Here is a 21775-nt window from a genome sequence, read left to right on the forward strand (position 1 = left end):
CAGATAGCAGCCACTGCCAAGTCAGCCTTCTTTCACCTGAGGCGGGCAAGGCAGTTGGCTCCCTTCCTAGAGCGTCGGGACCTGGCAACAGTGATCCATGCAACGGTCACCTTGAGATTAGATTACTGTAATGCTCTCTGCATGGGGCTGCCTCTGTGCCGAACCCGGAAGCTGCAGCTAGTGCAGAACGCGGCTGCTAGACTGCTGCTGGGGCTCCCAAAGTGGGAGCACATACAGCCAGGGCTGCGTGAACTGCACTGGCTGCCAGTTATTTACCGGATTCGTTACAAAGTGCTGGTCATTACCTTTAAAGCCCTATATGGCCGAGGACCTGCCTACCTTAGGGACCGTCTCTCCTCACATGAACCCCAGAGAGCACTGAGGTCAGCAGGGAAGAACCTGCTGACCATCCCCGGGCCAAAAGAGATAAAACTCCAAAGTACCCGCATTCGGGCTTTCTCTGTTATGGCTCCACAATTATGGAATCAACTTCCAGAATAAATGCGGGCCCTGCGGGACTTTGAACAGTTCCGCAGGGCCTGCAAGACCATCTTGTTTCAAATGGCCTTCACTAATTAGAACTGCTAAGTAAAAGTTTGCCATCTAGGTAATAGCACAAAATATTAATTTTACTGTTTTTAGAATTTTAATTGATTTTAATTAATTGTACCTAAAATGTTATATTGTATAATGTATATTGAATTCTTGTTGTTAGCCGCCCTGAGCCTGCTTCAGCGGGGAGGGCGGGATACAAATAAAAAGTGATTGATTGAGAGGAGGCTTTTACATTAGCCTTCTGGTCACCATTATGATTGTCAGGCTGGGATTGCACACTTGGGTTCTCTTTAATGATTGTTAGGCTGCTAGCCTTATTGACAGACGTGGTGTTATTCAGTTCATGAAGCAGGGTCAACATCCTCTCTTGGGCTTGGAATATTTTGTTTAAGGATTCAGCAACTAAAACTGTTTGTTGAGCTAGCAGCTCCAGCTCCAACCCGTCCCATGGTCTGGTAGCTTGTCTATCTTTAGGATATAAGAATCCAGGCATACCTTGCTCAGTCTCTGGGGTGATTTGATGGGTGAGGGATTCACCCTCCTCAGCAACAGCCTCCAAACACTCAAACCTGTTTTGCAAAGGTATTGCAGAAAATAAATGATCCAATTTGGATTGTTTGAGTGACAGTTGGAAGACCTCATCTTCAAAAGGATATGTCCTTTTCAATCCCATTGTTGGCAAACAGCGACAGCACAAACCACAAAAAACTATGTTGGAGCAGAAAACTTAAAATACAATCCAGAGGTAGAAGGAAAATGCTTGGAATAGTGCAGGTGGAGATAATAATGACTCTAAAACTTCAAACAGTCTTTTCTCAAAGGAGGAGCTAAATGATCTCTCAAAATTCACAACTTGGAGAGGTTCCTCCGCCCAAGAATAAACTTCCAAATCCAGACTTGAAGGAAAGACATAAAATCCTATGGCCGGAATTTCTTAAACATCCACTCCTGGCAGTAAATGGGCGGCTGGTAATTGTCTCGTTAGTGAAACCAGATAAGATAAAACTTGTCCACCCTTGCCAAGAAGGAAGAACAAAGTTGAAGCAGCAGTAGATGAATGTAAAACATCAGTAGAAAGTTTTAAAATTTTGTAAGCTTAGCTTTTTAATCAGAGACAAAGTCGCCGCCGTCCTTAAGCTGGGCGTGCTGGAACCGGACCCCACACTTGGATGGTTTTGCATACAACTGATTTTCATAGAGGGTTGCTAAGACTTCCCTCACTGATTTCACATGGGAGGGGAGGTTGTTTGAATAAATAATCATATCGTCCATGTAAACCACTACCCTTCAGTACAAATGTTTCCACAGGACCTCATTTATAAAGTTCATGAAAAACTCCCGGGCTCCCTTGTAGCCCGAATGGCATGACTAAGCATTCGAATTGTCCCATCGGTGTGTTTAATGCCGTCTTCCATTCATCCCCCCCTTTTATGTGTACCCAGAAGTAAGCGTCTCTTAGATCCAGCTTGGTGAAAATCTTTCCCTCCAACACGGTGATTAATAAATCCTTTATTAGGGGTATGGGGTATGCATTCGAGGTCAAAATCGCATTGATCCCCCTAAAATCCGTACATAGCCTGAGCCCCCCATCTTTCTTTTTCCTAAACAGCACGGGGGCAGTGTGGGGGGCTGTAGCCAGTCTGATGAACCCCCACTTTAAGTTCTTGTCTAGGAACTTGCGAAGTTCTGCTTTTTCAGCCCACCCCATGGAGTATAGTTTAGCTCGAGGGAGGCTCTGCCCCAGAATCAATTCTATAGCACAGTCCATATCTCGATGTGGAGAAAGCTCATTTGCTTCTTCTTCACTAAACATGGGCCCCTGTTGTAGGTCCCTCAGGGTGGTCAGTGCTCGGGTATCTTGCAAAGGATCTTCATACTGCGTCAGTAGGGCTCGTAGGAACGCCGCTACCGTGTCTAGTTTGGGGCTCCTGGTCTCGTACAGGCTCACATACCATCTCTTGGCAGCCCCCTTCAATTTCGAACCTAAGTAATCCACTCTGCTAAATTCATCGGGAAAGGTGTGCCCCCAGTAGAACATAAAGCTATTGGCTTGTATTGAAAAGTACTCCATCTCTTCAGGGTCTTCGTTGAAGGTGGCATCCAGCTCGTGGCCTCGCCCGTAATCTCGCGACGGTGGCTGTACCAGCAGCTGAGGTTGGTGAAGCAGCTGTGGCGGTGGTGGTGGTTGTGGTGGTTGCCCCCTTCTTTGCGCCGGTGGCTGTAATGCCCATTCTAGTTGTTTCTTCACCTCTTGGACCATGAATGCATTGTTGGCTTGCATGTCTTCTCTTAAGCCTTTGGCCATCTCTGCCATTTCCAATCTTATCGTTTGGAGGAAGTCCCGCAGGTCGGGGTTTTGTTCTTCCTCCTCCTCATCATCTGGGATCGGATCAGGGCATCACTCTTCTCGACCATCTCCATCACTCGCCTCCGAGGTGCCCTGGTCACTGTTATCTCCCATCCATGTGCATGGGGGGGGGGGCAGCACCAAGATCACCTCTCTCTGAGTGCTTCGTCCATTAGTCTGGTGGACCTCCTGGGGCCCCAATCCATTGGGGTTATAAACAGCCGCTGTATGTGCAGCAGAGATCCTTGGCCTGCCGGCCTCCTGGTGTCAAGTACATGCCATGGAGGTTATCTCGGGGCTGTGTCGGGTCCTTGATCTTCGCCAATTGGTCATTCTGGGTTTTCGGGGGCTTCTCTGTTATCTGGAGCCATTTGGGTACAAAGTTTCCAAGTCGGTTACATCCCCAGGTAGGATTACTCCCAAAATGTCAAGCGCCAATATTTCTCAATAAGCAGTCTTTTGTTTTAAATCAAAGCTGTTTTATTGTTAGAAATTCAGAAGCTGTACTAAGGACGCAAGCCTTGGGAGTAATGACGTATATAGGGTTACACAGTTGCTATATAGGATATCTTCAAAGGTTACATTATAGATGCATACTTGAGTCACGGGTTCAAAGGTTGTTAAACACTATCTTTTTTATTACTAAGGAATTTAGGCTATTAAAAACATCTCCCTTTGTCACACTTCTCTAGCAGAAGATAAGAGTTGTCTGTGTGAACCTGTGGGAAAGGCGACTTGGAAGTGGTACCAGCCAGGTTGTAGCATAAACATCCTTGGGCCAGATGGATTTATTACTTGCCCAATGGTTGTAAATAAGGGGTAGCAGTAGAGAGCTGGTGACCTGCTCTTTGTCTAAGAAACAATTATGTTACAGAAATAAGTGTGCTTGACAATCTCTCTGCAGTTTAAACTGCAGGGTTTTATGCTAAACAGAAATCTAGAAATGCCTTGCCTTAGGACTTGATTGAAACAGGAAAAAACCGCAACTGTAATGCACATCCTACACTAATAGACTAAAGATGTTCAGAAAAGTAGCTTCAAACTGTTTCTTAGTGTAACATACAGAGTTCATTGGGCTCATTCAGTTGACCGTTATGGGGCACATAGAGTAGTTGTCAGTCAAACTTTCAAAACTCTTTAAGTGAATACTTGACTGTTCTACAACTTCAGGAATCCCAGTGCGTGTGCTCCTCCTAAAACTCCAGATCTTTAGCTAGATTTTCCCCAGAACCTAAAACATTAATAAAATTAAGCTGCATTCCCTAAAATACAGACTTATATTGCCTCCTGGGAAAGGACTCCCCGAGCCTAACCTTCTGGAGGCACAAATCCCAGCTCAAACTGACATTCTCTCTTGGCTCCTCCCTCCCATCTGGCTCCTCCCAAATTCTATGGGCCCTGATAAGCCATTGGCTCTTCATGTATACCAAACAGGCATACAAGGGATTGACAGTTGATGGAAAAGGGCAGGACTTTTGCCCATTCGTCACTGACACCTTCCAATTTATGCCAGTCCATATCCTAACACAGAACCTATAGAATCGATCTATAGCTGTATTTGTGTTGCATACAGTGTCTTCATGCTTTCTAACTATGTATGACACAGAACTCCTGATGCATAACTCAAACATTAAAAAACACTACATTCAGGGACGGGGTGGTTTTTGGATTGGGACTTCCATGCTGGAGCAGGAATAACTCCTTTCTTTCATGCTGTCTCCCCAACAGAGATCACCGTCTCCCCCAAGTCACTGGATCTGGTGTGATAAAAAGGACAGGCATCCCTATTGTGCCTGCATTTTTCTCCATTTCAACCAAATGCACATCCTCCAATATCTTTTGAGCTTCAGTTACATGCTGAATGATCCAAGGGGGTTTTGGTAGCAGGAACTCCTTTGCATATTAGGCCACACACCCCTGATGCAGCCAATCCTCCAAGAGCTTACAGGGCTTTTCTTACAGGGCCTATTGCAAGCTCTTGAAAGATTGGCTACATCGGGGGGGTGTGTGTCACCTAATATGCAAAGGAGTTCCTGCTACAACAAAAGCTCAGGGAAGATCCAATCACAGCTCCTCAACATCACCTTTAGTTTTGCCCAATGGTGAGGGAACAAAGATGCCCTCAGAGGATCAGCATTCTCAAGACGCTCCATTACTGTTTGGTTTTCTTAGTGACTTCTCATATTAGATACTCATTAGGAAGGCACTGAAGTTCAAAACTATTTTTCTTCAACAAAAGAAATACAGGACAGCATTCAATCATATAGACATACATATATAATTACGGTTCTTCGTCTTGCAATGTGAGTAATGGAAGCACTAATTTTGAATGAAAGACATTATTTTATTTCACCCACAATAGTCTTAAGAACATCTTACTTAGCTGATACTTCAGACGTGAGCCATTATAGGCTTCTGGAAATTCCTTTTCAAATATTTTTCCAACAAAAAGACAACAAATTCTCAACAAAGAGTATTATTTTTGATTAATTATGCAGGAGAAAAAATAAGAGTAGGTAAGCATTAGCCATCTACTTCATTTGTGTAGTTACAAACTAAATAATGTAAGATTTTCTCCCCTCCTTTTTGCCAAAAGAATTCCACTCTGCAGAAAAATGATGCTGTTAGAATCGATCTATAGCTGTATTTGTGTTGTTTTAAGAAGTCTCTTAAAATACTCAACAATGAACTACTATCATACTTAACAGTTTAAAGCAAAAAGAAATTACAATTCTATAGGAACAAAATCTATATAATTTTGATTTACAATTTTAGAAAAGAATGGAAAAATGTTTATTATATCAGCTAGAAATATAAGAAACTGCCTAACCAGAATATTTAATATAAAACTACTTTTCAAAGTTGCTATAAAATGTAAAGCTTAGTATCAATAAGGAAGCTTATATTTAAGGCAGAAGGAATGAGTTTTGTATAAAGTACAAGAATATCAAAATTCTCTCTTCCATAAGCAGTTTTACAAATTGGATCAGAAATTGTGCCAGACCATAGAATATGGGGTCATAGATGCAGTGGGCAAAATCCTGGCCGTGTTAAACAGTATATAACCAAAACTAATAATATAGTAGGGGTCTATTCTGCTTTAGGGAAATATAATTTACTGTATTAATTTGATGTCAATTCTCCTGTAGCAAGAAAAATAAATGACAGTTCTAGATCAGTAAGTTACTAGACAAACATCAGTGAATTATACAGTACTGCTGAGATACTTTCATTTATCAATCATGACAGAGATTTATGTCTCACTGTTCTCCCTTCAGTTTCAAAGGTCACTAAAGCCAACAAAAGTATTCAAGAACAAATAAAAAACACAAAAGGTAGCATCTTTTCTTATTCTGTGCTTCAGTCCTATCATTTAACCTATTCAACAGCAATCCAGTAATGCCCAGTATCTTTAAGGTGTATCTTTCATGCTGTCCCAGCTCAAAATAAATTATGGTTATAAGGGTAGGAGGAAGAATCCATTTGACTGCAGAGATTCAGTTAACTGGTTTGGGATGTGTTCCTTGGCAGAGAAACAGATACTTATCCAATCATTTTAAATTATATTTGCATGATTCTTAACATGCTGGTGCTGAAATGGGAATCTGCAAAGAGAAATTTTATGCTGGAAGCCCAATAATTTCTGTAGACATCTGCACATAAGTATCATACTCCTGCAAACATACAATGAGAGATTATTCATTTTGACCTTGCTTTCCATGCTTATTCTGAATTGGCATTCCTATAGCAACAATTACACATTGATCTACATCTAAAAATGTGAAAAAAATTGTGTTTAAAATTTAGTGTCTAAATGCATCCCATCAGTTGTATTCTCATTTTAATGTTCTTTGGCCTTGCTAAAAATATGCCCCTTTGGGTATTCTCTATGTTTGGAAAGTTATTAGTGCAATCCTAAACAGAGCTGCACCCTTCTAAGCCCATTGACTCCAATGTAGTTAGAAAGATGTAATTGTGATTAGAATTGCACTGTTAATTACATTAAACTATTGAGAAGTGTTCACTTACGTGTTCCAAAGGATACCTTCACTTTTTAAAAAGAATCATAAAATGTACAGCTGAGGTGCATTTGTATAGGATTGCTAAATAGCTGGAGATAAAACAATTTCTTCCAAAACCTATCAGAGGAATGAATGTTCTTCAAAGTTCAGAGGTTTCCCCTCCCCCTTTCAAATGGTCCTCGATGGCAAACATTGCTTGTACATTCCTGCTATAGCTTTAGCCGCACTATAGATCATTTGTTGACGAGACATGCCAGTGAATGCAACATGCCAGTCTGTTCTGTTGACATGAAGTAAATTCTTTTCTAGCACTTCACCCACTGTCACCAGCAAACCTGACCATCGTAGGTTATAATCCTGAGGAGTCAGATTTTGAGCCTGTGAAATAAATTAAGGACAGTGTAAGAACCGAAGAAAACAACCCAATACTGTGAAATAGCACACATTCAGCTTTATTTAGAGGAATATTATTTGGGAGAATGTTGGTGTGGCTGATTTCATATCCTGCATTAGATTTCACTATAAATAAGTTAATTGTTATGTTCTGAATCCTAAGTAACCTTATGAAGTTATGACTTCTTAAATATTCCGGATATTACATTGATATTAGCTGCTCAGAAAAACCAAGTTATCAGTTTGCAAAGCTAGTATACTTTTGTTTTCTGAACATTTTAAAGAGAGTCAAATAAAGTTTTAATTATTTCTCTTTGTTATATGTCACCCCTTCAAATAATATGTAAAAGTAGTCAGCAGTATGCATGAAAATCTAATCCACATTTTGTTTACATACTTAATGAAAAAGAAGCTGATAATTTAATGGCAAGAAATATCAGAAGCAAACTCCAAGGTCTTGAGTTTCAGTTCCCAGACCCTGGAGGATTCCACTCTTTGAGGGTGAAACTCACCTGTTGCACATATTCCAGAGGTACTGGTGTTGCCTGTGTAAATGTTTCAAGATGAATACCATTGATTGGATCCTCTACAATTAAGCAACCAATGTCAAACCACCTGTAGCAGAAAAGAATATATGAAATCCTACCGATGTCTAATGATATGCATTAACTAAATGGAACAAATGGATTGGTGGCTTCAAAAGGCAAGGCAACTACACTTTACTAAGACTATTCTATTGGAAACCATTTTTAGGGAGCAATTCTAAGTAAGCATACTCAGAAGAAAGTCCCATGCTATTAAATTGGGCTTAGTTCTAGGAAGTATACTTAGGATTCCAGACGTACATTGAAATCATAAGAACACTTTCCTGACAGAAATAGCTCTCAGTAGGATTCTGATTCTTAAGACTGTGCTTTGTCAATCTGACATATATGCAGTAGGTAGTATGTCCGACTGAATTCAGTGGCTTTCTGAGAAGTGGTAGCACAAACTTACCCAGAGGCCACATTTGCAGTCCAGGACTGAGCAGAGAAATGCCTTTCACCTGTTCCAAGCTGGCTATATGATCCTGGGAGGTCTTGGCCCCAATGGCAGCTCAAGGCCAGCCAGTTGCATCCTCCCTGGGCCAGCCTGGGAGGGGCGGAACTCCAGGAGAATTGGGAGTTTGAAGTTCTCACTCCAGTCTGCCCCTTCCCTATTTAGAAAGGCTGCCATGGAGATTTCACCCTTACCTGGTTCTGGCTTCCCTACCTTCCCTGCTTTTCGGCTGTTATGAGCTGCATTTCAGTATATTTGGTTCCTTGTACTTCATCACAGTTTTTTTCATCAAAGCTTGATTGGGCAGTTTTGATCCTTGGGGTGAGGGGGAGGTTGTCCCTGCACACCCACCTCCCTCATTTTGGGAACTCCCTTAAGGGGTCTTAGGGGTGCAGCCAATGAGCGGCATGCCCAGTTTGGGGGCTGTCAGCTGGCTCTCACCACCAGGTGGCAAGGAAACCATGCAGTGGCTGGTGCCCATGTGGTTGAACAGGTTGCTTACCTGTAACTGATGATCTTCGAGTGGTCATCTGTGCAGTCACACTGATGGGATTAGGCGCCAGCGCCGATCTCGATTGGTAAACTTAAAAGCTGCGGATTTCCACGCCGACATCCCAGTGCGCATGCCCAGAAGCCCCACTGCACATGCTCACTGAGACGGGAGTGGACATCCCACCAGTTCCTTCTGACCACTGCATGATCCCAAAGATGGACCGGCAGCAGAGGGGAAGGAGAGCGGGTAGTGTGACAGATGACCACTCGAAGATCATCAGTTACAGGTAAGCAACCTGTTCATCTTCTTCGTAGTCTCTGTGCATCACACTGATGGGAGATTAGCAAGCCAAAATCATACCTGGAGGAGGGTGCAACAGTCCATCGGCAGGAAAAAGACTGCAGAACAGCACGGCCCATCGACGAATCCTGGCGAAGGCGTAGGTCCAATGCATAATGATTCACAAAAGTATGCGGGGAGGACCAGGTGGCAGCCTTACAAATGTCCCGTAGCGGAACACCCTTCATGAAAGCCACCAAAGTCGCCATGCCTCGAGTGGAATGGGCTCATATGGGCCCTGGCAGGGGCTTCTTGCTCAATAGATAACAGAGTTTTATGGTTTCAGTTATCCATTTAGAAAGCCTTTGGGACGATATCTGCTGCCCTAAAGATGAAGTGGCATAGAAAAAAAAAGTCTGGAGTCCCTCCGGGAGGAATTTACACAATGGAGATAAAACGATAGCGCTCGTTTCACATCCAAGGCATGAAGTCTCCATTCAGAGTAATTAGCCGGATTGGGAAAATATACTGGAAGGTAGATTGCAGTGTTCAAGTGAAAGGAAGAAATCACCTTGGGAAGAAAGGTGATATCTGGACGAAGCACTACTCCTTCATTGGTGAAACACAAGTAGGGGGCTTCGCATCTGAGCGCTGCTAGCTCGCCCTCTCTCCTTGCAAAAGTAATTGCCACCAAAAAGGAAGTTTTCCAAGCCAGTAATTGGAGAGAACAAGTGGCCATCGGCTCAAAGGGTTTTTCTGACAGCGCATGAAGAACCAATGATAGGTCCCAAGTTGGAGTAGGCTGTCTCACAGAAGAATACAGTCTAGAGAGACCCTTGAGGAACCTATTAGTATCAGAATGCGTGAAAACAGAATGTCCATCGATCTGAGAATGATTAGCAGAGATGGCAGCCAAGTAAACATGTAACGATGAGACTGCTAACCCCTTATCCAAAAGGGAAAGAAGAAAATCAAAAATTGTAGGTAAGCCCGCTGTGGACGGGTCTAAGGACAAATCAGAAGAAAACTGAACGAATCGCGACCATTTATAGGAAAAGGATTTCTGTGTAGATGGTTTCCTGCTGTTCAATATGACAAAATGAGCTCTGTCCAACAGTTGATTCACTGCAGACGCCAAGCTGTTAATTTCAGATGAGGCACATCGTGGTGCACCACATGACCCTGGTGGGTGAGAAGAAGGTTTGAGGCCTGCGGAAAATGGTGAAATGTTCCATTGGCTAGATGAAGGACCAGGGAGAACCAGAGCTGTCTGGGCCACCAGGGTGTCACGAGGATGCCCACAGGCCTTTCCCTCAATATCTTCTGCACTACCTTGGTGATCAGGGGAATGGGCGGAAACAGGTACACATGAAGTTGATTCCACAGAATGAGAAGGCCGTCCCCCAAGGACAGAGGATCTGCTCCCCCCCTGAAGCAGAAGAGCTTGCATTTCTTGTTGTTGCGTGTGGCAAAAACATCTATCTCCGGAGTTCCCCAATTTAGAAAGAGGGGTCGAAGGAATTCCCAGTTGAGCTCCCATTCATGGAGCGAGGCACCCCCTTGACTGAGGAAATCTGCACACATATTCAAGTCCCCCGGAAGATGTGTCGCCACCAAGGACACACCCATTGATATGCACATTTCCCAAATGTTCAGAGCAAGCATATAGAAGCTGTGGGAGACCGTACTCTTCTGTCTGTTTATTAGGACATGGCTGTTGTATTGTCTGTCATAATGGCTAATGTTTTGCCATTGAGAAGCGTCTGGAAAGACTGGATGGCATGGAAAATCGCCAACAGTTCTAAGATATTTATATGGTGGTGTGCATGGTGACTGGGCCACCTGTCCCCCACGCAAAGGCCGTTCATATGTGCTCCCCAACCCCACAGGGATGCATCCGATGTTATTGTGACAGACAGGGATGGTGTGTGGAAGGGCGCCCCCTCCATCAGATGATGCAGCTGTTGCCACCAGGTGAGAGAGGATAGAACTTCTGGAGGGATGGTCATCAGACGAGATGGAGAGTCAAGATTGCATTTGAAGTGTTTGAGGAACCATAATTGCAGGATCCTCATGTGAAGACTGGCGAAGACCAGAACTGAAGTGGTGGCGGCCATGAGGCCAAAGAGACGCTGTACTCGGCGGGCTGTGACAGTGGGACTGCGCCGAAAGCTCTGAAAAAGATTGATTACATTATCTGCCCGATTTGGAGGCAAGAAGGCCTTGCAGGCAAGGGTGTCTGTTATGGCTCCTATAAACTGCACCCTCTGAGAGGGTTGTAGGTGCGACTTCTTTTGGTTAATCTGCAGTCCTAGCTCCCGAAGAAGAGAGAGAGTGATGGCAATGTGCCGCAAAAGGCTGGTCCTGGATTCTGCCACAAGGAGCCAATCGTGTATGTACGGGAACAGGGTTATACCCTGCAATCCCAGATGGGCTGTGATAACCACCATAGTCTTGGTGAAAACCCTGGGGGCTGTAGAAAGGCCAAAGGGTAAAGACCGGTATTGGAAATGGGCTGCTCCAATGGTGAATCTTAGGTACTTCCTGTGAGAGGGATGAATGGAAATGTGGAAGTACGCGTCCTGTAAGTCCAGTGTGGCCATCCAATCTCCCCGATTTAGAAGAGAGAGGATGTTGGGTAGTGAGGTCATTCTGAATTTGTGGTAGGTGATGTACAGATTCAAGGCTTGAAGGTCCATGATCGGCCGAAGACCTCTGTCTCGTTTTGGGACCGTGAAGTAGCGTGAATAAAAACCGAGTCCCCTTTGATTTAAGGGAACTTGTTTGATGGCTTGTTTGAGAAGAAGTGACTGAACCTCCTCTCTTAAGGTGATTGAAGGGCGGGTGGAAATGAATGACGGGATGGGTGGATTCTGATGGAATTTGATCACATAACTCAGCCGGATTATGGATAGGACCCACTGGTCTGAAGTTATCTTGGACCATGCTGGGAGGAAGGGGAAGAGGCAGGTATGGCCCAAAGAAGATGGGTGGGAGGGGAGGAAGAACAAAAGGCAGTCAAAGTCCCTGTTTGGGCTGTTTAGGGCCCTTCTGGCGAGAGGATTGAGACGATGAAGGACAGTACTTAGGTTTAGCCATATAAGACTGCTTAGAAAATGGCGGTGTAGATTTCAGACGCCACGATTGCTCTGAAGGAGATTTTGAATAAGGTTTCTTATTCCAAGGTTTTGGCCGTGGTTGTTGAGTTTGAGTACGAGGTGTGGAGACGAGGTGTGGAGACTCCCAGGTTTCTGTAGGTTCGAATACTCTTATCCATCTCCTGTAATACAGAATCAGTATTTGAACTGAAGAGGCCATTGCCATCAAAAGGTAAGTCCTCAATGTAGGCTTGAGTGTCCGGTTGTAAGGCCATGGAGCATGACCAGGAATGACGTCTCAGAGAGATAGCCATTGTCAGGGTCTTCGGTTTTAAACAATTTATTAATAACATATGGTAACAATGTCTGTTTATATCATTACTATCCCTAACCCATATGATATTTTCTAATCCCCCCTCCCTCCGTTACTAGACTCCCGCCGAAGTTATATACTTGAGTTCACTTATAAAGGTACCCTTACCCAATCAAAGTTCAGTTTCTTCCTTTTCTCATACTCATTATTTAAAAATTGTCCAATGTCCTTTTAGATTCCACTCTTTTTCTATATATCCTCTAAATTTCTTCCACTCCCTTTTAAACACTTCCAAATCATAGTCTCTTAAAGTTCATGTTAGTTTATCCATCTCACTCCACGATAAAACTTTCATGATCCAGTCCCATTTCTCTGGTATTTTTTCTTGCTTCCATAACTACGCATACAATGTCCTAGCAGCTGAGAGCAAGTACCAGATTAGAATTCTATCTTCTTTTGGAAATTTTTCCATTTGTAGTCCCAACAGAAAAGTCTCTGCAACTTTCTTAAAATCATATCCCAAAATTTTAGATATTTCTTGTTGTATCATCTGCCAAAACTTTCTCGCTTTTCCACAAGTCCACCACATACGATAAAAAGAACCCTCATGTTTCTTACATTTCCAACATCTATCCGACATCTTTTTACTCATCTTTGCCAGTTTTTTCGGAGTCATATACCACCTATACATCATCTTGAAACAATTCTCTTTAATGCTCTGACATGTTGATATTCTCATTGAGTTCTTCCAAAGATATTCCCATGTATCCATCTGTATTTCCTTATTTACATTAATTGCCCATTTAATTATTTGAGATTTTACTACTACTTATTCTGTAGACCATTTCAACAATAATTTATATATTTTCGATATTAATTTTTCATTATCTCCAAACAGAACCTTTTCCAATTCCGTTTGCTCACGTCTAATTCCAACAGATTTAATATCATTTTCCATCAAACTTTTTATTTGTTGCATTTGAAACCAGTCATACTTGTTATTTAGCTCTTCGGCAGATTTTAATTCAACTTTATCACCTTGAATCTTTAGCAGCTGATTATATGACACCCTTCTCTCTTCATCAGATTCAACTGTTATTTTTATTACTTCTGCTGGCACTATCCATAACGGCTTTCTTTCATCACCATATTTCTTATATTTTATCCATGTATTTAGTAAGTTGTTTCTAATGTAATGGTGAGAAAAAAGACCATCCATCTTTTTTTCCACATAGTACATATAAGCATGTCAGCCGAATTTATTTCCAAGAGCTTCTAACAATAAAAGCTTTTTATTTAACAACATCATCCAATCCTTTATCCATGTCAAACAAACTGCATCATGATACAATCTTAAATCTGGAAGTTGAAACCCTCCCCTTTCTTTAGCATCCATTAAAATTTTCATCTTAATCCTTGGTTTTTTCCCAGCCCATACAAATTCTGAGATCTTCCTTTGCCATTTATTAAATTGTTTACTATCTTTCACAATCGGAATAGTTTTGAACAAATACATTATTCTTGGCAAAATGTTCATCTTAATTGCAGCAATCCTACCCAACAAGGACAGATTACGTCTATTCCATTTCATCATATCTTCATCCATCTTACGCCATAACTTTTCATAGTTGTTTTTGTACAAATCAATATTCTTCATAGTTATTTCTAGACCTAAATATTTAACTTTAGAAGTGACTTCACATCCCGTCAAACTCTGCAATTCTTTCTGTTTATTTAGTTGCATATTTTTACATAAAAATTTTGACTTCTCTTTATTTATATAGAGTCCTGCCATTTCTCCATATTCTTTTATCTTAGCTAGCAATAAAGGTACCACTTGTATCGGATTTTCAATTATAAACACAATATTGTCTGCAAATGCTTTATATTTATAAGAAAATCCTCTAATTTTCAATCCTTCTATCTCTTTATCGTCTTGTATTTGCATTAGCAGAATTTCAAGAGTCATTACAAATAGTGAAAGCGGACATCCTTGTCTTATACCTTTGCTCACCTTCATTTCATTTGTAAGGTCTGCATTTATACACAATTTTGCATGTTGATTCATATATATTGCTTTTGTCATTCTTATAAAATATTCTCCCAGATTTATTTTTTCCATTACTGCAAACATAAAGTCCCAGTTCAGATTATCAAAGGCTTTTTCTGCATCTACAAAAAATAACGCCGCCTCTTTTCTGGATGCTTCTCATAATATTCTACAATATTTACAACAGTTCTTACATTGTCTCTTATTTGCCTTTTAGGAAGAAATCCCACTTGATCTTCCTTTATAAAATTGATTAAATATTGCTTAAGTCGTTCTGCCAAGATTCTTGTATATATCTTATAGTCATTGTTTAATAATGAAATTGGTCTATAGTTCTTTACATTTGTGACATCTCTATCTTCCTTGGGAACCAACAAGATTACAGCTTCTTTCCAAGTATTTGGAATTTCCCCTTTTATTCTTTTCGTATTCATCAATTTTTGCAATTTTGGTACTATCTCATCTTTGAGAGTTTTATAAAATTTAGTTGTATATCCATCCAGTCCGGGAGCCTTACCTACTTTCATTACATTTATTGCTGCTTCAATTTCAATTTTTTTCTATTGGATCATTCAAAATCTTTTTCATATACTCAGTCAGGAGTGCTATTTTAATATTTCATAAATACTCTTCCATTTTTCTTTTTTAATTTTCATACCTTTGAATAAATTTGCATAATATTTTAAAAAAATCTCTTTTAATTCCTTCTTGGTCTACTATGTTTTCCACTAGCAACGATTTTATTAATAATTTTATTTTCGTTCTTTTTCTTCAGTTGCCAAGCTAAATACTTCCCAGGTTTATTCGCACCTTCAAACGATTTTTGTTGCAAGCTTTTAAAATTCCATTCTAATTCTTTATTCAACAAATGTCTTACTTGGGCTTGTAATATAGTGATTTCCCTTATTAATTTCTTTTTCCCTGGTCTTTTTCTTAGTTTCCCTTCTTTTTTCTTTATTTCATTTTGTATGTCCAACATCTGCTTTTCTTTAGCCCTCTTATCTTTATTATTCAATGTAATCAATAGTCCTCTCATTACTGCTTTGTAAGTATCCCAAACCGTCTGGAATTCTATATCATCAGTGTCATTTATTTGGAAAAACGCTATAGTTTCTTTTTCTAGAAAAGTCACAATATCTTTATCTTGTAGCAAATCCTCATTTATTCTCCATCTACTTGTTTTCTTTTGCAATTTTGTAGCCCAAAATATTGGATTATGATCTGCACATACCTTTGGTAGAATCTCCACTTTTCTAGTTATGAGGCCCAAACTTTTAGAGCCCTATAGCATATCTATTCTGGAAAAAGTATTATGTCTTGCTGAAAAGAAAGTATAGTCTCTTACTTCAGGGTTAAATTTTCTCCAAATATCCTCCAAGCTTTCTTGTTTAACCAACTCAAAAAATGATTTTGGCAGTCTCCTTTCTTTATTATTGCTCTTTTGGCCAGACCTATCTATATTGTTTTGTATTGTTCCATTGAAATCACCTATCATCAAGATCTGGTCATAGGACACTTCATCCAACTGTCGATTAATATCTTTTTAAAAAAACATCTTTTGCTCCATTAGGTGCATATAGTCCTAATAACAACGTTTTCTTTGCATCCATCATCACTTGCACTGCTATATATCTTCCATCTTTATCTTTAAATATCAATTTTGGTTCTAATTGTTCTTTAATGTAAAAGACCACACCCCTTTTCTTTTGATCCGCCAATGAAAAAAATTCCAACCCCAATTGTTTGTTCCACAAAAATTTGTAATCCTTTTGTTGTATATGAACTTCCTGTAAACAAATCATATGACATTTTTGTTTTTTAATGCAATGAAATGTTACTTTTCGTTTTTGTGGTGAATTTAGTCCATTTATATTCCAAGATAATAACTTGTAATCCATTATGATGCAAAGCCCTTATTCTCAAAAAAACTACACATCTCTTGCTCATTCATTATTGTAATCCTTCTTCCACGTTGCTCAAAGCCCAAACCTTCGGGTACTATCCATCTATATCTCGTTCCCTCTGCACGTAGCTTCTCTGTTAATCTCTTGTATTTCTTCCTGTCATTTATCACTTGTCTTGGCAGCTCTTTCATTATTTTGATTCTGCTCCCTTCCACTATCAGAGCCTTTTGAAAACTTTTATTTAGAATTTTCCTTGCCATATCTTTTGTTCTTAGTTTCATAACTATATCTCTTGGTAAGCCTTTATCTTTTGCATATGATGAATTAACTCTATAAATACTGTCCAACATGTTTCTGGACTTTTCAGGATCTTCCTCTAAATAGTCAGCAATTATTTTCACCATATAATCCATTAAATCAGTTCCCTCCCCTTCAGGTATTCCTCTCAGACGCACTTGAGTTTCCATAAATCTGCAGTCATGAACTGTTACCTTCTCTTGAAGTTTTAATAAGGTGGAAGCATGCACATCAACTTTCTCTTCAACATCCTTAACTCTGTTTGTAACCATACCCAGCTCATTTTTAAAATCTTCAACTTCTTTTTTAAGGTCTCCAATGTCCTTCTTAAGCTCTTTTTTGCAAGCTGTTAACATCTTCTCCACACCCTTCATGATCCTGGCCTCCATGGTATCAAACTGACTTTGCATTTTGTCCAAAGAATTCTTGCACGAGTTAGTCTTTCTTCTGACATAAAAAAACCCTTCAAAAAATCCAAAGACTCCAATTCTAAATCCAGCACCAAGTCCAGTAGCTTAGAACTTGCTGTTTAAAATAAGACTAATTTCGTCCTTCTCCTACCTTCCTGGGCTGAGATATTGATTTTTAACAGGTTTTGGCAATTTTCCCTTCTTCAAAATGGCGATCGCAATTTCTCTATGGTTAAAAATCCCTAGCAATGACCTTCTTCTTGCTCCTCTCACCTTCAGCTTTTACTTCCTGGTTCACTGAGCCCAGATCACTTTCTCCAAATATCGCGGTCTTTAGAATACTTGTTATATTGATTGCAAGTGCACCTTCAGCTTTTACTTCCTGGTTCACTGAGCCCAGTTCTCGTTCTCCAAATATCACGGTCTTTAGATGTTTGTTATGTTAATTGCAAGTGCAGAGCCATAACACCGAAGCATATGTCAGTGACCTCAGGTATTCAAAACAATTATTTTCATTCCCAGATTCTATCAAAGTCTTTAATTTAACAGAGTCCAAGTTTCAAGTTTCCTTTTCCTCCCCTCTCTTTCTTTATTATTCAAATTTTCCCACCTTCCAATGTTATTTAGATTAGCTTAGAAAAGTCACGGAGCGAGAGATTGTAATCAAAGTACCTTAATGGCTATGCCTCTTAAACTTTGGTCTTGTCGCTTCTCAGAAGTTTATCAGTCCCAAAAGAGAGTAAAATCCAGACAGGCTTATGCCAATTAAATGGCTCTTAATCCTTTGTAGATGCTGAACGATGCCAGAAAGCTTCAGAAAGACCCCCTCCGAGATCAATCATTAGCTGAGGTCACATGGCTCAAAGTATTTTGTACGTTATCCTGGACAAATCTCTGTCTGAGGAATGCAGGCAGGAAGCCCATAAAGGCTTCTTACTACCCTGAACAAAGAATTAATTTTTCCCCTTATTCAGGAGACGTCAGCTCTGTTGGATTCTCACACCGGAAGCCCGCCATTGTCAGGGTCTTAGCACAGGTGTCACCCGAATGCTTAGCAGAGTTAAGTTGTTGCTTGGCTAAGGTCATGCCCTCCCTTTGAATCTTCTTGAGAGCAGTCCTACTCTGTTCCGGCAGGGTAGGCAAGATCTTGGAAACATGTTCCCAAAGGGTGTATTGATAATGACCCATACAAGCGGTGTAGTTGGCAATCTTTACACCCAGGGAACCAGCAGAATATAGTCGCTTTCCTAGGTTGTCCAATTTCTTCCCTTCCTTGTCTGGCGGGGCAGAGTGTGTCTTCTTTGCCTTGGAAGAAGAGGACACTACTACAGAATTCGGGTTAGTGTGGGTGCAGAGAAATTCTGCACTGGACTCTTGAATGCAATACATGTGGTCCAGCCAACGCGATGAGATGGGATGGAAGCTGGTTTCTCCCAGGAAGATTTTGCGGTATGCAGCATGACAGTAGTAAGTGGTAGAGCTACTGCAGTAGAAGTGTCCATTTGAACAATGTCAAAAACAGTGTCAGTAATCACTGGTTGAGGTTGGACAGTAGTAAGGGACAAAGATTGAGCCATACGCTTAATGAGGTCACCATAAGACCTCCGAAGGTGAAATGGGTTGCTCCTCTGCTATCTTCTGTGGTGGAGAGGGTTCCCCAGGTGATGAGGTTGTTTCTTGTTCCTCCGGGGTCGACCTTTCGATGGACCTGGGTGATGCATCAGGAGAGTCAGACCGTTCCGACAAGTGTGGAGTTGGGGAGGAAACAGTGTCCATTGTTACACCTTTCATTCTCTCTGAAGAAGTCTGTTAAGCGGGTTCCCGATGCTGTCAAATCGGCTCGATGTCGGGCGGCTTCGATACCGACGCAGATGGTGCTCGCCTAGGTCTATAAGATGTACGGGATCAATAGGAAGCTTCAGAGAACTGATCCCAGTCCATCTGGCATGGAGGAAGCTACAGAAAGGAAGGCTGCATGGGATACGCCCCGTATAAGTATTGCCACTGATGCTGATCCCACGGGATCTGTAAAGGCAGACGGTGGGGAGAAGAGCGATCGATCTCTTGGTATAGAGGAGAGTGGCTTCTCGAAGAACGGTCCCTCCACGATTCTTGCAGTCGACCCCGAGGAAGCGGGCTTCGGGATCAAGGGGTCTCTGCTATTGCTCAGGTTTGATCAGGTGGGCTCCTCTCGATGCCGGAACGTTGCGCCAGTTCTATTTTGTGATCAGAGTCAGAAGATATGATTAGCTCAGGTGACATCGAGGCGAGGATCGGAGGGCTTAGCCAACGACCCGGTGAAGCGAAGAGCTTCAATGGTGGAATGATTGGTGCTGTCGGGTCTGATGGTGATATCGGAGAAGCTGGAGAAACTGATTTGCTGTGTTTCGGCTTATCCGATCTCTTAGCCTCCTTCTCCTCCTATATAATAATTTTTTGGAATAAAGAAGTTCACCGACCAGAGCAAAAAAAGATCGACTGATCAGCGCGGCAGTCAGAAGAGAACTGGCGGAATGTCCGCTCCCGTCTCAGTGAGCATGTGCACTGGGACGTTGGCACGGAAATCCGTAGCTTTTCAGTTTACTGATCGAGATTGGCGCTGGCGCCTAATCCCATCAGTGTGATGCACAGAGACCACGAAGATGATCCTGGGGCTTGCCACTCCACAGTTCCTCCCCCCAGCAGGGAGACTGGAGGTGGGGGTGGAAATATCAGGTGGCAAGCAGGCTGCCTGATGCAGGATTCATTCCATGCTGTGCCAGTGCTCCTGCAGTTGTATTCAGCAAAAGCTGTGGCTGGAATTTTCCAAAACTGGTTTGTGCCATGGTATTTCCTTCCTCACCTTCACCCCCTTCCTTGCCCTTGGGCCTGCAATACATGCTTATGATTGCACTGCTGATATCCTAACTAATTAACAGAGAAGACATACCATTTTGTACCAGCAAGGAGTTTCAGAGTAAAAGCACAGCAGATGGAGGTCCAAGAGTTAGGTGCTCATTACATGTTAGAGCTCAGCAATTCTTTAAATTATGACTTACATTTTTATGAATAAGCCGATGCAAATGTGTAAATACCAATGTGTTTGTATGTTGTAATGTTTAATTATGGATTATACTCTTGTCAGATTTAAAGCACTAAGGGCAGTGGTGTAAGTTAGCAAAGCAAAAACTACCAGCTATCAACTACAGGCAGACAACAACTCTTTTTCCTCTCCACTGTAGAATACTGAACAGTAGTCACTTTTTATGAGCCCAGAGATGCAATACAGACTGTGCTTTTATTCTGATGAACACATTAAAGCATCTCACTTGTCAGGAAGCAGTTCTGCAATAAAATTCTCAACAGACACAGCAGGCTGTTTCTCGTGTATCACTCCTGTCCTGCGCAAACTGTCAATTCTTTCTTGTGCTCCCTAAATGAAATGAATGCCATCAGTAAGAATATGATTTAACATAGAACTGAAATGATTAATGAAAGTTGTTTTTGCTGCTTAAGAGAATGAACAGCTAGAATGCAACACACCAAAGGAAGCAGAAAGAAAACCAGTGGGTTGCATCCAGCACAAGGATTACAGATTGTCCTCCCCACCTCCCCCGAGTGTGAAGTAATAGCCACAGAGATCAGTGGAGTCCAGCAAAGATGAGAAAGGGGGCAAAATCACTGATTTCCTTCTCTACTACCAGTAGACCTCCATTGACAGATGCAGCAAGGGAGGATATTTCACCTCTTTCACTGTCCCACTGCAGCCTCGTAACCTACATAGCTACAAGTTTATACAGGTCTTCACCACGGTCAGAAGTGGCTGCTGGGGGTGTGGGTACAGGGAGTAGAGAAGATGCATAACTATCAAAACCTTCTGCTGACAGATTGCTGGATCCAACCACAAAAAGCAGAAATGATAATATTATAACTATTATCCTTTGCATAAGGCATATGTGATGCTACTGAAGTTTCAGCATTTAAACAGCTTATTAGGAAGGAAGCTTCTGCTTCTGTGCACCTGAGGATGAATTCCTCCTGATAAGGCTTTATTGTATTCTGGTGCATGTTAAAATCTGATCATGCTATAAAAGATATTCTTTAAAAATCTGGAAGTTATGAAGCTGATTATGGCCCAAGAAATGCTTTTTATTACAGTTCTCTAAGAATATTATGAGATTAGGGTTTGTAGAATTTTTCGGGCTCAAGTGCCGTGTTCTACTGGAGAAAGTTTTCCTTCCAGACATTTTGTTCTCAGCTGCGGAGAACATCCTCAGTGGCATTGCAGCCAGAGCAGGTGCTCTGACCTTCTTGGCTGCTGTGCATTGAGTGGGGCCAGGGCTGCTGGAGAGCTGCTATTTCTAGGCTGGAGGGGATGTGGTGAAAGGGCAATGGGTTTGTGGATGTGCCCATTGTTTGGTGAAGCTTCCTGGAAGGGTAGTGATAAGGAAACTGGCTGTTGAATGTGACCATTGTTCTGTGTTAATTGCTGTGAGGGTTGGAAGGGGTGTGAAGATAAAGAAGATGGTTGTTGACTGTGCTGATTGTGTTTTAACAGAAAGGAAGAAGGCATTTTCATCCACCAATCTTGGTACCC

General features: G+C 41.6%; 1 protein-coding gene across 1 annotated transcript in view; it reads right to left on the reverse strand.

The window, feature by feature from the left end:
- Nucleotides 1–5225: 5225 nt before the first annotated feature.
- PRRC1 (proline rich coiled-coil 1) overlaps nucleotides 5226–21775 on the reverse strand; it is a 51285-nt gene continuing 34735 nt past the window's right edge. The window contains exons 7-9 of the mRNA XM_060263406.1: nucleotides 20508–20611; nucleotides 7830–7932; nucleotides 5226–7302 (exon numbers count right to left, since the gene is read on the reverse strand). Coding sequence (XP_060119389.1) covers nucleotides 7093–7302; nucleotides 7830–7932; nucleotides 20508–20611 — 417 coding nt within the window. The 3' untranslated portion in view covers nucleotides 5226–7092. The remainder of the gene's footprint in view (nucleotides 7303–7829; nucleotides 7933–20507; nucleotides 20612–21775) is intronic.

The sequence above is a fragment of the Heteronotia binoei genome, unplaced genomic scaffold (assembly GCF_032191835.1).
Source record: "Heteronotia binoei isolate CCM8104 ecotype False Entrance Well unplaced genomic scaffold, APGP_CSIRO_Hbin_v1 ptg000055l___fragment_3, whole genome shotgun sequence".
Lineage (NCBI taxonomy): Eukaryota > Metazoa > Chordata > Lepidosauria > Squamata > Gekkonidae > Heteronotia > Heteronotia binoei.